This window comes from Lepidochelys kempii, chromosome 9 (genome assembly GCF_965140285.1).
Source record: "Lepidochelys kempii isolate rLepKem1 chromosome 9, rLepKem1.hap1, whole genome shotgun sequence".
NCBI classification, from domain to species: Eukaryota; Metazoa; Chordata; order Testudines; family Cheloniidae; genus Lepidochelys; species Lepidochelys kempii.
Window position 1 is genome coordinate 88187129 of NC_136388.1, and position 13234 is coordinate 88200362.

At 39.2% G+C, this 13234-nt stretch overlaps 1 protein-coding gene across 2 annotated transcripts in view; it reads left to right on the forward strand.

Annotated features, from left to right (window-relative positions):
• Positions 1–13234, forward strand: part of THOC2 (THO complex subunit 2) — a 110615-nt gene that overhangs the window by 28137 nt on the left and 69244 nt on the right. For both annotated transcript variants that reach the window (XM_073361291.1, XM_073361292.1), the window contains exons 8-11: positions 4517–4683; positions 5402–5494; positions 6315–6470; positions 12987–13159. In XM_073361291.1, coding sequence (XP_073217392.1) covers positions 4517–4683; positions 5402–5494; positions 6315–6470; positions 12987–13159 — 589 coding nt within the window. The remainder of the gene's footprint in view (positions 1–4516; positions 4684–5401; positions 5495–6314; positions 6471–12986; positions 13160–13234) is intronic.

Consider the following 13234-nt stretch of genomic DNA (forward strand, 5'->3'; position numbering starts at 1 on the left):
GAAGCAAATATAAGTAATTATTTTCCTATATAATCATCTAGAGTTGCTTCTGTAGAGAGCCACTCTGGACAACTTTTTTGGTGTCTTTTGGGGATCAGACAGCAGATTTACGGTGCTAAGGTAACACATTGCGTTGCATAATCTCCAGGATTGGTTCTGTAGGCAGAAGTTTCTTTTGGGGAGTTTCTGTGGTAGTGTTAATTATGTAAATGCTATGTATTTCAGTTTACTAGTGGTGCTGAAGTTGTCAGCCCAGCTTTACATGTGGTTCTCCACAATTTATTTATTTTGGATTATATATATTTAAGAATGGAGTTTTATGATGATGTATCCTTCTTTTTAATTGGTGGGAGCATGGTGACTTACCAGTGCCTTTTTTTTTTTATTAGTTTAGATACCCAGAAGAATAAACGGCTATCCAGTTAGTCTAAAAAGCAGAAATCAAAGAAATTGGTATTTCTTAAATGAAATGAAAATCAGTAAATGTTGTTGGATTCCCTCACATAGATCCATCTGTGGTTGGTTAAGTACTCATAAAGGATTGAACTTGGCAAAAGTGTGTCACAATGGGAGCCCAAGTTAAATTTAAAAAAAAAAAATCTAAATCTGCTCAGATCAGCTATATATAAATATATTTTTAGTGACTGCTTGCAAATTAGCCTTCCACATTAAGACTAAAAGTTTGATTATATGTAGCTGTTCTGTATGCACATAATGCAGCACCTTCAGCAGACTAAGACCTTAAGTAATTTAGCTGTTTCAGATTTGGGGTTTAGTTAAAAATAGGTAAAATGACCACATACTACTTTGTTTGCTTAATATTATAAGTGAGCAGGCAACAGTAAAATACAGACAGAGTCTGGGTTGCCTGGTAAATTAACCATACTTCGATTGCTTGTGTGTGTATACAAGCCTGTATTTTAGACCAGGGGTTCTCAAACTGGGGGTCCTGACCCCTCATGAGGTTGTGAGGTTATTACGTGGGGTCGTGAACCCTCAGCTTCCACCCCCAAACCCGACTTCCCTCCAGCATTTATAATAGTGTTTAGTATAAAAATTGTTTTTTAATTTGTAAAGGGGGTCGCACTCAGAGGCTTGCTATGTGAAAGGGGTCACCGATACAAAAGTTTGAGAACCTCTGTTTTAGACTGACTTCATCTCCCCCTCCTCCCCCCAGCCTGAAAGTCTGCGCAGGTATTGTCTCCGTACCTCATAGTCTTCTAACTCCTTTTATTCCCCTGGAGCAGAGGATTTTTGTCATATATGGGTTCTTTAAGAACATAGACCTCCAGGGACAGAGTATGCAGTATGTGTTTAATGTAAGACATTTCCTGATATATACAGGTCCAAGTTTGCTTCCCTTCTTACAAGGATAGCAGTAAAGGAGTTTGAGTGAGATGACTCAGCAGTACTAAGAGGGGGAGATCTCAAATAATCCCACTGAAACAATTAGTTTAAATTAAACTGGACTCAAAACTGTCTTTGGACATTTCTACCAACAGTTTCCCCAGTTTATAATCCTCACCTTGCATTATAAAGTGTGGGCTAGAAGTAGCAACAAACCTGCTGTGGAGAGCTGGAGTGAGAGAAACTGATATTTTATAATGAGTCTCCTTTCAACATTTAACTTCCTCTGTAATTGATTGTTTGCTCACTATCTCCATCAGCTTTTAGGTTGTCTCCCCAGAGAACTATCAGGGTCTGTCTGATACTTTTATAGTAGAGAGGTTAAACCAGGCATGTCTAAGATTACTTCCACAGGAGACATTGATAATTTAGTTTTATTTTCCACAAATTAATAAAATACTTAGCAAAATTGATAGTACTGGGGAGAGAAGATATATTGAAAGTCTATGAATAAATGAACGTTTCCTAAACTGAAAAGATTGCAGTGGATTAGTGTGTTTCTTAATAGTTTAAAAATAGGTCTTGCCAGCCTTGAGGGAAACAATTACATATAGGCTGCAATGGTGAGTCAAATATTCACCCATTTAATTATACACGCTTCTCCAAGCATATATGGGGGTTGTCCTAGTTTCAGGGTAACTGTACCAGTATTTTCGCCCTCTGCAGTGCATGCAAGGAGTGCCCAGTCAGGTCTCAGTTCTGTTGTCACCTGTGTCTGGGTAGAGACCCTTGTCCCATGCCCTTCTGATTGCAGGTTTTAAGACTGCCCAACTCCCTGCCTTACACTGTCATATCCCCAGTCTGCCTAAAGGCCAGCACCTGTTCGTTGCTTTTTCTTTGAAGGCTATGAATAGTGAATTGCCTGCAGTTATAAGTTACCACACAGCTCTTTCTAAGCAAGCACATTTATTCTTAAGGTAAAAACATTACAGAGAGAATATTAAATCAATTTATTGGTTATTTTATAACACACACTAAATATACCAGGAGTCACCCATCATTTTTTAGGGCCCTAGTAGGCCAAAGCCTTTCCCACCCTTCTGCAATGATTGTGGACCTCTCGTGGTACTCCCTCTCTCCGAGTTGCATGTGATCTCTAGCCCACAGTGATACATAAACTTAATCAGATTGCAATATCTGTCACTGGGCCTTGAATAAAGGACTTCAGTTGATATGGTTGAAGATTTGTGGCTTCCCTCTTTTTCAGACCTCCTGAAATCTGATAGCTATCTGAGTGGGTGTCTGCCAAGCCAGATGAAATGAAAGAACAAACCCTTCAAGTCAAATACCTCTCTCTTGTTTAGAATCAAAAGGGAGCATTTGTAGTAAGCATTATTTTAGGACATATTGTCATTTTAATTAGGTCATTCTACCCATTAGAGATAAGAGGAACAGTTCTGAAAGGTCATCTTTGATTTATTTATTTATTTATTTATTTAGGTCAGCAGTGTATAAAATTCTGCAGGAATGCAGAAGTGGGAGCACCTAGATACCCAAGTGATTTCTCAGCGTTAAAAAAAGGAGCAACTGATTGTCTGAATGCAGGGATCCCTGGAGGACTAGACAGCTAATACTTCTGTTTTATTAGAATTACTGTTGAAAGCTAAAATGTTACCAGAGTGTTCGATTAAGGCAATTAAATTAGAGCTGAATGAAATTTGAAGAGTGAATAGCCTGTCCTAGGGGTTCTATAGCAAGGACAAAGAGTATGGGAGAAAGTGGGTAATACTGCCTTGTCCCTCTTTAGGAGAAGTGTGCAAAATCTGGTGCCACTTAAGGAAGTTTCTGCAAAAGCCAAATCTAAATCATGGAGAGGAGGTATCTGTATTCAAATCCTGTTAAAAGCTGCCTCTGTGTATTGGGAAGCCACTTCAGTTTGGGGCTTGCTGGGTCTCAGAAAAGAAGGATTTTGCAACAAGACTGTTGTTAAACATTGAGCCAAAACTAAATTGATCTGATTAATTAAAATGGGGAAGAGACTTCAGGCAAGATACCCAAATTTTACAGACACCTTAACATCAGTAAGGAAATGGGATAGTAAGAGTCAGAGCTTTCAGGCCTCCCTTTCATGTTTTAGTATTTAAGGAATAATAGCTAAATTAGATGACTGGGGAGAAGACTGCTCCGGTACCCTATACTCTACAAAGGCTGTGCTAATATCTGATAAAGTTCAGCTTCAAATCTAGCAGAGATCAATTTTGTAGTTGCCTGAGGTAGCTGGTATTGTAGGTACTTTGACGCTTATTTTAGAAGAGAGCTATAGAATGCTTTCACTATTTACTACAGAGAGTATAGTACTACTCAAAATTTAAAATATGTTTTACAGATCACCTCTGTCTTGCATAGTTCTCTCGACTCAAAACTGGTTTTCCATAAAATATCTGTTCCTTTGTAGTACTAATTAAGATAGTTAGAAGTACTGCAGGCATTGGGTCTGTTTTTTTTCAAATCATCTTATAGCTATTAAACCAGCCATTCTGTTTTCACCAAAAGCTATTTCTATGGCAATTTAAAAATTAAGATGTAACACCTTACTCCTCAGTGTGCGATTATCTGACACACAATTGGTATATTTTGGATAACCCGTGTCAGTCTTTAACTGACCAGAACTTCCTGTTTTGCAATGGTGAGGTTAACATTTTACTAAAGAAAATACCTTGATCTCTTATCACAGTGAATATTTGTATTTTCCTTTGGCAGGTGCGGCAGAAGGAACTGACTAAAAATAGAGTTCATAATGACTTTTTTTTTTTTTTTTGATGAAATCTGAGTGTTAATATACAATAGTATTTAACAAGAACACTGAATTTTTAGCTTTTTACTTTAATCTAAATCTCAGTTCTATCCCTAACTTTGAAATTCTGATGTTTACTATAGCTGTCAACTTCTATATTTAATATAGTACCATAAAGCCAAAATATATACTGCTCTCTTTAATTTTGCCTATTTATTTTGATGTAGAGAGAATTGCTTTTTATTCAAAGTAAATGGCTGAAAAGATTTTTTTTAATGGCTCATTTGCAATTTTTCCTAATTCTAATTTAATTATGTTGTATTAGGAAATGAGAAATAGAACTGAATTTTTAATTTGTATTTTTTCCCCCAATAGGATGTTTTAACTTGGATCCCAACAGAGTTTTGGATATTATCTTAGAAGTCTATGAATGTAGGCCGGAATATGATGAATTCTTTGTACCTTTGATAGAATCGTACATGTATATGTGTGAACCTCAAACTCTGTGTCATATCCTTGGGTTCAAATTCAAATTCTATCAGGTAATATAGATGTATTTTTAATATTTGAGCACCCCTTCTTCTGTCAACCCCTATTTCTGTGTAATTTCAGTGATGTAAGTTTTTGATGCTTGTTTAGGAAAAAAGTTTTCTTTCCACAAAATACAATTAGCATTGGTTATAGAAGTCCAATTTTAGAAATAGTACGTTTCTCTATTTATGATACTTTAATGTGGGATAACTTTTTGCATTACATTTTTTAACCATCAATGTATAATCTAAAATGGAAATTGTTCAGTACTATATTTGAACCAAGCATTTTTTAGAGTACACTTTAAGTGTTTGACTGTATTGTCCTCCATTTGAACTTGTAGATGAAATGTGCAAGTTCTTACATTACTGGAAATGACACATTCTTATAAACCTCAGACTAGACCCCCTAAGAATGAGGAAAGCATGGCTGATGTTTAGTGTGCTATCTCACCATCTCAGCTGCAGAACTAGTGATTGCATGCAGTCACTGTGAGATGCGAAAGAAGATAATCGGTTGCACATCTTTCTTCATTCAGAATCAATATAGTAACAGGACCATATAAAATGACAAAATTAATATGTTTGATAAAAGCTCTCCCTATCCCCATTATTAAGATGCCTGCTTTCTCTGTTCTTACTGGCATTTTTTATTTTTTAAAAGTAAGTTTTACTTTTCTGTGACATTCTTGATTTGCTGTTTCTAAAAATGATAATGCTTGTCTTTTAGGAACCAAATGGTGAAACACCTTCCTCTTTATACAGAGTTGCTGCAGTACTTTTGCAACATAATCTTATAGATTTGGAAGATCTTTATGTACATGTAAGTTATTTATTTTTCTCTAAGTAAATGTTACTATTAAGAACAATGAATATGAAATTGGACTTGCAGCTGACCTGTTTCTCATACTGCTAAAACTGTTACCACAGAGAATTCAGAGAAAAGAATTTAGATGGATTACCTACTCCAGTCTTTCACACTCTCAGCCAAAATGTGTCCCAGGAGATCCAGTACTTCCTGTGGTACGTCAGGCAGGAGCATCTACAGCTTGTAGGTGGCATGGTCAACTGGACAGTTACACTTAACAGAGAACTGTTAGGTGTGGTCATCAAGCCAGGCAACCAGGAACAGGAATTTCAACAATTTGTGGGGCTTTAAAGGGGAGGGGTGACTTCCTGTGTACCTGCCCCCTGGGCAGCAGAGTTCACAATGGTGACCAGAGCGGTCAATGTGGCTCATTGTGGAACAGCTTCCAGAGGCCAGCAACAGTTGATGTAAGTGACGCAGTGGCTACGCTAGCCCTGTGTCAACCTAACTACATTGATCTTAGTTGGATTTCAATACTTTTCTGTTTTGTTTTTTGAATTATTGATGGCTCTGAGGACAGTGTGCAGTATGATTCCTCAGTCTTCCTTACTTGATTAGGGTATGTCATGGATGTATCATTTTTGAAGTGCTGCTGGGAAGTTAAAACAAAACAACAAAAACAAAAAACTCTCCTTTCTAGGGAATGACCTGATTTCTTCAGGAAGAAGAAGGGATCTAGCTTTTTCTCCTTCAAGCTTATTGCTCAAAAAGTAGTTTCAGGTTATGTTAATTTTTCTTTACGTATCTTAACACCATCCATGTTTTATTTTCTCAGCTTCTTCCAGTAGATAATGCCATTCTTGAAGAACACAAACGAGAGATTGTAGAGGCTAAACAAATTGTTAGGAAACTTACAATGGTGGTTTTGTCCTCTGAAAAGACTGAAGAGAAAGAGAAGGAAAAGGACAAGGAAGAGGAAAAAACTGAAAAGGTATTTTTTCAAATGAGTTAATTATAATTGTAAACATAACATGGTCATTGCTATGAAAATTACTTTTTTGTCCTTTTAATACAGTGTATCCAGTTGTGATAATACATTTAATTGGCTGTTTATCTAAAACAAAACCAGAACTGTAATTAAACTGTTTTCTCTCCTATTTCAACTTCTGATGTAATTTTTGTTATGCAAGAAACCCTTCCCCCAAAAGTGTTGGTTCTAATGTCTTGTCCTGAATTCATTGAAGGTTGTATATTCAGTTCTGTAGTTAGGTAGTTTGAGTCCCTCCTTCCTCTCCCTCCCACCCCTCTTCTTATCACCTTCGATAAATATCGCTCAAGGTTTGCCTACCTTTTGTGCTGGTTTAACAAGCTTTGGTATGTTGTTAATCTTGGTAGGAGGTGTCGTCATGTAACCCACAATTGATTTTTGACTGTGCAGGGTTTATATAATCTATTACACACAAACTGCTCCAAAAGAACATTATTAAGGTGCAAAGTCAAGCACTTAAAAGTTAGGAATGCCAGAACTAAGGTTGCCTGTTCAGCCCCATTGTGCGTGTTCATTGTGATATTATCTTTAATTACATGACCACATACTATTTTTTCCCATAGGACCTCTTTCTCATTCAGCCCACAGAGTGGACAATGCTTCCTTAAAGAGAAGCTATTTAAATATTTTTTTCTTCTCTTCACAGTTCAGTTTGTGGCCCATGCCTTATTTACTGCATACTATTCAAACTCTGTGTTGAAAACAGTTATTAGTTTCCTCATGGGCTTTCTTATGGTGCTCATAACTATCATCTCTTGAGTGCTTCACAGACATTGATTAATTTATTTGCACTAATGGTTGGAGGGTAGGGGCATTATCTCCACATTTTACAGGTGAGGAACTGAGGGCAGAGAGATTAAGGGGATAAGTATCCACTAATTTTGCATGCCCCGTTTGAGATGCCTAGGATCTGATTTGTCAGAATACTTAGCATTTTATAGCACATTATATAGTCAAGCATAGCTCCCAGTAACTTCACATGCATTAGAGTGCTCAGCACTTATGCAAATCAGTCCCCCAGGGTGTCAAGTTGGGCACCCAGAAAGCAAGGAGAGCACAATTAGGGACCACCTGTGAAAAGTTTGGTTTAAGTGACTGGCCAAGCATCACACAGGAGCTCTATGGCAGAGGTACTGATAAAATCCAGACCTCCAGGGTGGCATTCAAATGCCTTAACCCTGAGACCGGTCTTTCTCTTCCTGCAAGCCCCTGCCTAATTCACTATTCACCTTCCAACTTCTGCAACAAACGAAGTGAGGATCAGATAAGTCTCCTTCACTACACAACCCTGATTTGCCCCATAACAGTTCCATCCTCTGCACTGAATGAGGCAGGGGTCCTATGGCGAAAAAAATATGTGAATGTGTAATTTTTCACAAGGGGGCTGAATTGTAGTTCCACAGGCAACCTTAGTATTAAGAGGCGTTGTGTTGCTGTCTCTCCAAGTTGTCTTTGAAAATCTTAGCCTACTTGTTTTGTAGCTAATATGAAAATAAACCTGTTCTAATCCATGATTTTTGACGCTTTTGTTATGTATGGTACAGCTGGGTGAGGACATTTGAAAAGACACAGTTTAACTGCTGTGAAATAAAGTTGGCTGGATGATGGAGCATGATGGAGAGATGCTCATTACATGAATCTTTAGCTGTTGTCTTCAGTGCTAGAAATTAATATTGTCTGAAAACAGACTATTGTGAAAAATCAGTAGTTTAATATCGGCAAAAAGCAGTATCCACTTTTGCCTGTGGAGATGAATAAACAGTCAATTTCAGAATACAGGTAGTGCAAGTCTTAGAGGTCACAGGACAGAGCAATGTTACTAGATCTGTACCTCTGAGAACAGTTCCATGCAGTGGATCTTAGGTGCACAGTGCTGCTGTAGTCTTTCAGTGGAGACATGTGCTATAGCGATGAAAGAGTTTCTCCTATTGCTGTAGTTCATCCACCTCCCTGAGAGGTTGTAGCTCAGTCGACTGAAGAATTCTGCCATTGATCTAGCACTGTCTACATGGGGGATTAGTTTGGCATAGCTATGTCTCTCGGGGGTGTGGGGTTTTTGCACCCCAGAGATGTAGTTTTGCTGATGTATGTTTTCAGTATAGACCTGCCTTTAGTCTTTTGCGTCCAGTGGTGAAAACTAGGGCTGTCAAGCGATCAATCGCTTTGTTAAACAATAATAAAATACCAGTTATATAAATATTTTTGGATGTTTTCCATGTTTTCAAATACTGATTTCAATTACAACACAAAATACAAAGTGTACAGTGCTCACTTTATATTTATTTTTTATTATAAATATTTGCACTGTAAAAATAAATTAGTATTTTTCAGTTCACTTAACACAAGTACTGTAATGCAATCTCTTTATCATGAAAGTTGAACTTACAAATGTAGTTATGTGCAAAAAATAACTACATTCCAAAACAAAACAATGCAAAACTTTAGAGCCTACAAGTCTACTCTGTCCTACTTCTTGTTCAGCCAATCACTGAGACAAACGCATTTGTTTACATGTGCAGGAGATAATACTGCCTGCTTCTTGTTTACTATGTCACTTGAAAGTGAGAACAGGCGTTCGCATAGCACTGTTGTAGCTGGCGTTGCAAGATATTTACTTGCCACATGCACTAAAGATTTATATGTCCCTTCATGCATCCATGCTGATGGTGGGTTCTGCTCGATAATGATTCAAAGCAGTGCAGACCAATGCATGTTCATTTTTATCATCTGAGTCAGGATGTCACCAGCAGAAGGTTGATTTTTTTGGTGGTTCGGGTTCTATAGTTTCCACATCAGAGTACTGCTCTTTTAAGACTTCTGAAATTATGCTTTACACCCCGTCCCTCTCAGATTTTGGAAGGCACTTCAGAGTCTTAAATCTTGGATCGAGTGCTGTAGCTATCTTTACCCTGCTCTAGAAATACATCATTTCCCCCTCACCCCCCTTCCTAATTTGGCGATCTGTAGCAGTACCATGACAATGCCCTGTTTCTTTTCCCCTTTTATCTTCACCCAGAGAATTTAAACTGTTCTGCCTTTTACCTCCTTCTGGACCAAGATTATATATTCTTGCTATTTAATTCAATACTACCTCCCTTATTTCCCTGCTTTTCCTTCCTAAATAAGTATATCCCTCTATACTAATATTCCAGTCATGAGACTTATCCCATGATATCTCAGTGATCCAAATTATGTCATAATTTAGCTTGTAAAAAGAAAAGGAGTACTTGTGGCACCTTAGAGACTAACCAATTTATTTGAGCATAAGCTTTCGTGAGCTACCGCTCACTTCATCGGATGCATTCAGTGGAAAATACAGCATGGAGATTTATATACATAGAGAACATGAAACAATGGGTGTTACTCTGCACACTGTAACCAGAGTGATCACCTAAGGTGAGCTATTACCAGCAGGAGAGTGGGGGGAGTAGGAGGGGGGGGAAACCTTTTGTAGTGATAATCAAGGTGGGCCATTTCCAGCAGTTGACAAGAACATCTGAGGAACAGTGCGGGGAGGGGAGGAATAAACATGGGGAAATCATTTTACTTTGTGTAATGACCCATCCACTCCCAGTCTCTATTCAAGTCTAAGTTAATTGTATCCAGTTTACAAATTAATTCCAAAGCAGCAGTCTCTCGTTGGAGTCTGTTTTTGAAGTTTTTTTGTCGAAGTATTGCCACTTTTAGGTCTGTAATCGAGTGACCGGAGAGATTGAAGTGTTCTCCAACTGGTTTTTGAATGTTATAATTCTTGACGTTTGATTTGTGTCAATTTATTCTTTTACGTAGCGACTGTCCAGTTTGACCAATGTACATGGCAAAGGGGCATTGCTGGCACATGATGGCATATATCACATTGGTAGATGTGCAGGTGAACGAGCCTCTGATAGTGTGGCTGATGTGATTAGGCCGTATGATGGTGTCCCCTGAATAGATATGTGGACACAGTTGGCATCGGGCTTTGTTGCAAGGATAGGTTCCTGGGTTACTGGTTCTGGTGTGTGGTTGCTGGTGAGTATTTGCTTCAGGTTGGGGGGCTGTCTGTAAGCAAGAACTGGCCTGTCTCCCAAGATCCGTGAGAGTGATGGGTCGTCCTTCAGGATAAGTTGTAGATCCTTGATGATGTGTGGGAGAGGTTTTACTTGGGAGCTGAAGGTGATGGCTAGTGGCGTTCTGTTGACAGAGCCAGAAGAGTACTCAGAAGTCACCTACTACAGGACAGGCCCAACAAAGAAAATAACAGACCATTAGCCATCACCTTCAGCCCACTGTTCCTCAGACGTTCTTGTCAACTGATGGAAATGGCCCACCTTGATTATCACTACAAAAGGTTGTCCTCCCCCCTCCCCCCGCCCCACTCTCCTCCTGGTAATAGCTCACCTTAAGTGATCACTCTGGTTACAGTGTGTATGGTAACACCCATTGTTTCATGTTCTCTATGTATATAAATCTCCATGCTGTATTTTCCACTGAATGCATCCGATGAAGTGAGCTGTAGCTCACGAAAGCTTATGCTCAAATAAATTTGTTAGTCTCTAAGGTGCCACAAGTACTCCTTTTCTTTTTGCAAATACAGACTAACATGGCTGCTACTCTGAAATGTAGCTTGTGTTGTTGTATTTCCAGTTCTTCCATTTATTTTCCATACTCCTTGCATTTGTGTATAGATGTCTAGGATGTTGAGCAGATTCCCTCCACTGTTTTCCCTCTTGTTGTTGTTATGACCCTATTATAATTTTCCTTCCCTTCCCCCTTACCCACACCCCAACTCTCTATTAAGATCACCTTTTTTAAAAAAAAATCTACTTGTGGGTTTTGTCACCTGCCCCCTTTGAGTTTAAAGACCTCCTCATTATGTTGGCAAGTCGGTGCACCAAGATGCTCTTCCCTTTCTTGGTCAGGTGGACCCCATCTCTTCCAGGCACCTGTGGGTACCTCCTCCGAAGCTCCCATTGGCCGTGGTTCCCCGTTCCTGGCCAATGGGAGCTTCGGAGGAGGTACCCACAGGCAAGAGCAGCGCCGGGGCCGCAGGGACATGGTGCGGGCCACTTCCCGGAGCGGCGTGGGGCCCACGGCACTACTGGGTGGCAAATCCGCAGGCCGGATCCAAAGCCCTGAGGGGCGGATCTGACCTCCGGGCCGTAGTTTGCCCACCCCTGCTCTACTGGAAGAATGGAAAAGAATACCACCTGTGCCCCCAACTCTTTCACCCTCACTACAAGAGCCCTGTAGTCACTAGTGATCTGCTCAAGGTCATACCTGGTAGTATCATATAATGCCCATGTGGGTGAGGAGCAGAGGGTAGTAGTCAGAGGGACAGATGAGCCACATCAAGCTTTCTGTAATGTCTCAGATGCAGGCTCTAAGCATGCAGCATGCCTCCATGGACATCAAATCAGGTTGGCAGATTGGTGCGTCATCCCCTTCCAAAGGGGAGTGACGGTGGTCGGGGACTCCTACTTTTCCTCCTCTTGGATGTAGTGGCTGTGAGCCTGCCAACCTTCAGGGCAGATGGCTCCTCTTCCTCAGCCACCAAGTCTGCTCCTTTCTTACTGTTGCCAGTACAGCATACCTGTTCTTCACCTCAATGGATGAGGGATCTGCATGGGAGGGAAACAGTGTCTTCTGCCTGAAGTAGCCAGCAGATGGTCTTCTCCCTATAGAGCAGCTGAGTCTCCTTCCTCCTCTGATGTTGCTATATCTTTTCTAGTTGGCTAGCATCCTCCATCCTGGATGTCTCCTTTTGCATTCTACTGATGAAATCCTGGTGCTCCTGGATGCTACACAGATGAGCCGCCATCTCCTTTCATTTTAAAATGCAGTATTTGGCAACCTAATTTTACTTGCCATAGAATTAAGTTCCAGATTCTGTTTCTTTTAGAACAGTTGCTGACATGAAAACCACAGTATACAGCATTGTATAGGAGGTGATTTCTTCCACTATTGAAAGGGAAACTTACATTTTCAAATTCAGATTCTCGCATAAATATTTAAATAATACTTTAAATGTTGTCTTTAAAAATTAAGTATATTCAGTTCACTATAATGTCTAAATACACCATTAAGTTCAGACTTTTCGTTTTTCTAACAGCACTTTGTACATTGTAATGGTATTTAATATACATTTTCCTATTAAACAAAAAACTCAGTCCCATTTGTAAAAACAATACTCACTGCTGCAAGGAACAATACTCTAGAATTAGTATTTAGGTTTGATTATGATTGTGTTGCTGAAGAGTGTGATCATATCTTACAAATATTTTAAATACATTTTTAAAAAAATGTGTAATAGGAGTATTTACCGAATGGTAAAATACATTTTGAAATAATTATGGTGCATACAAAAAAAATTATGTCATCTTGTAGATTTTAACCCTTCTACTGAAGAGGAAAGACGGGGAGGTTTTAGGAATGCATTAAACTTTTGACTCTAATTTCTTGTTTGCTATCTTTTTTTAGCCACCTGACAACCAGAAACTTGGTTTGTTGGAAGCTTTGCTAAAAGTTGGTGATTGGCAGCATGCACAAAGTATTATGGATCAAATGCCTCCATTTTATGCCACTTCACACAAGCCTATTGCCATTGCCCTTTGCCAGCTTGTACATGTGACCATTGAGCCTTTGTACCGCAGGTAAGATGAACAGCTGCCTTGCATTATTAAATGTTGGGAATTTGTACAGGATAGGTAGAGAATGTAGTAGTCATG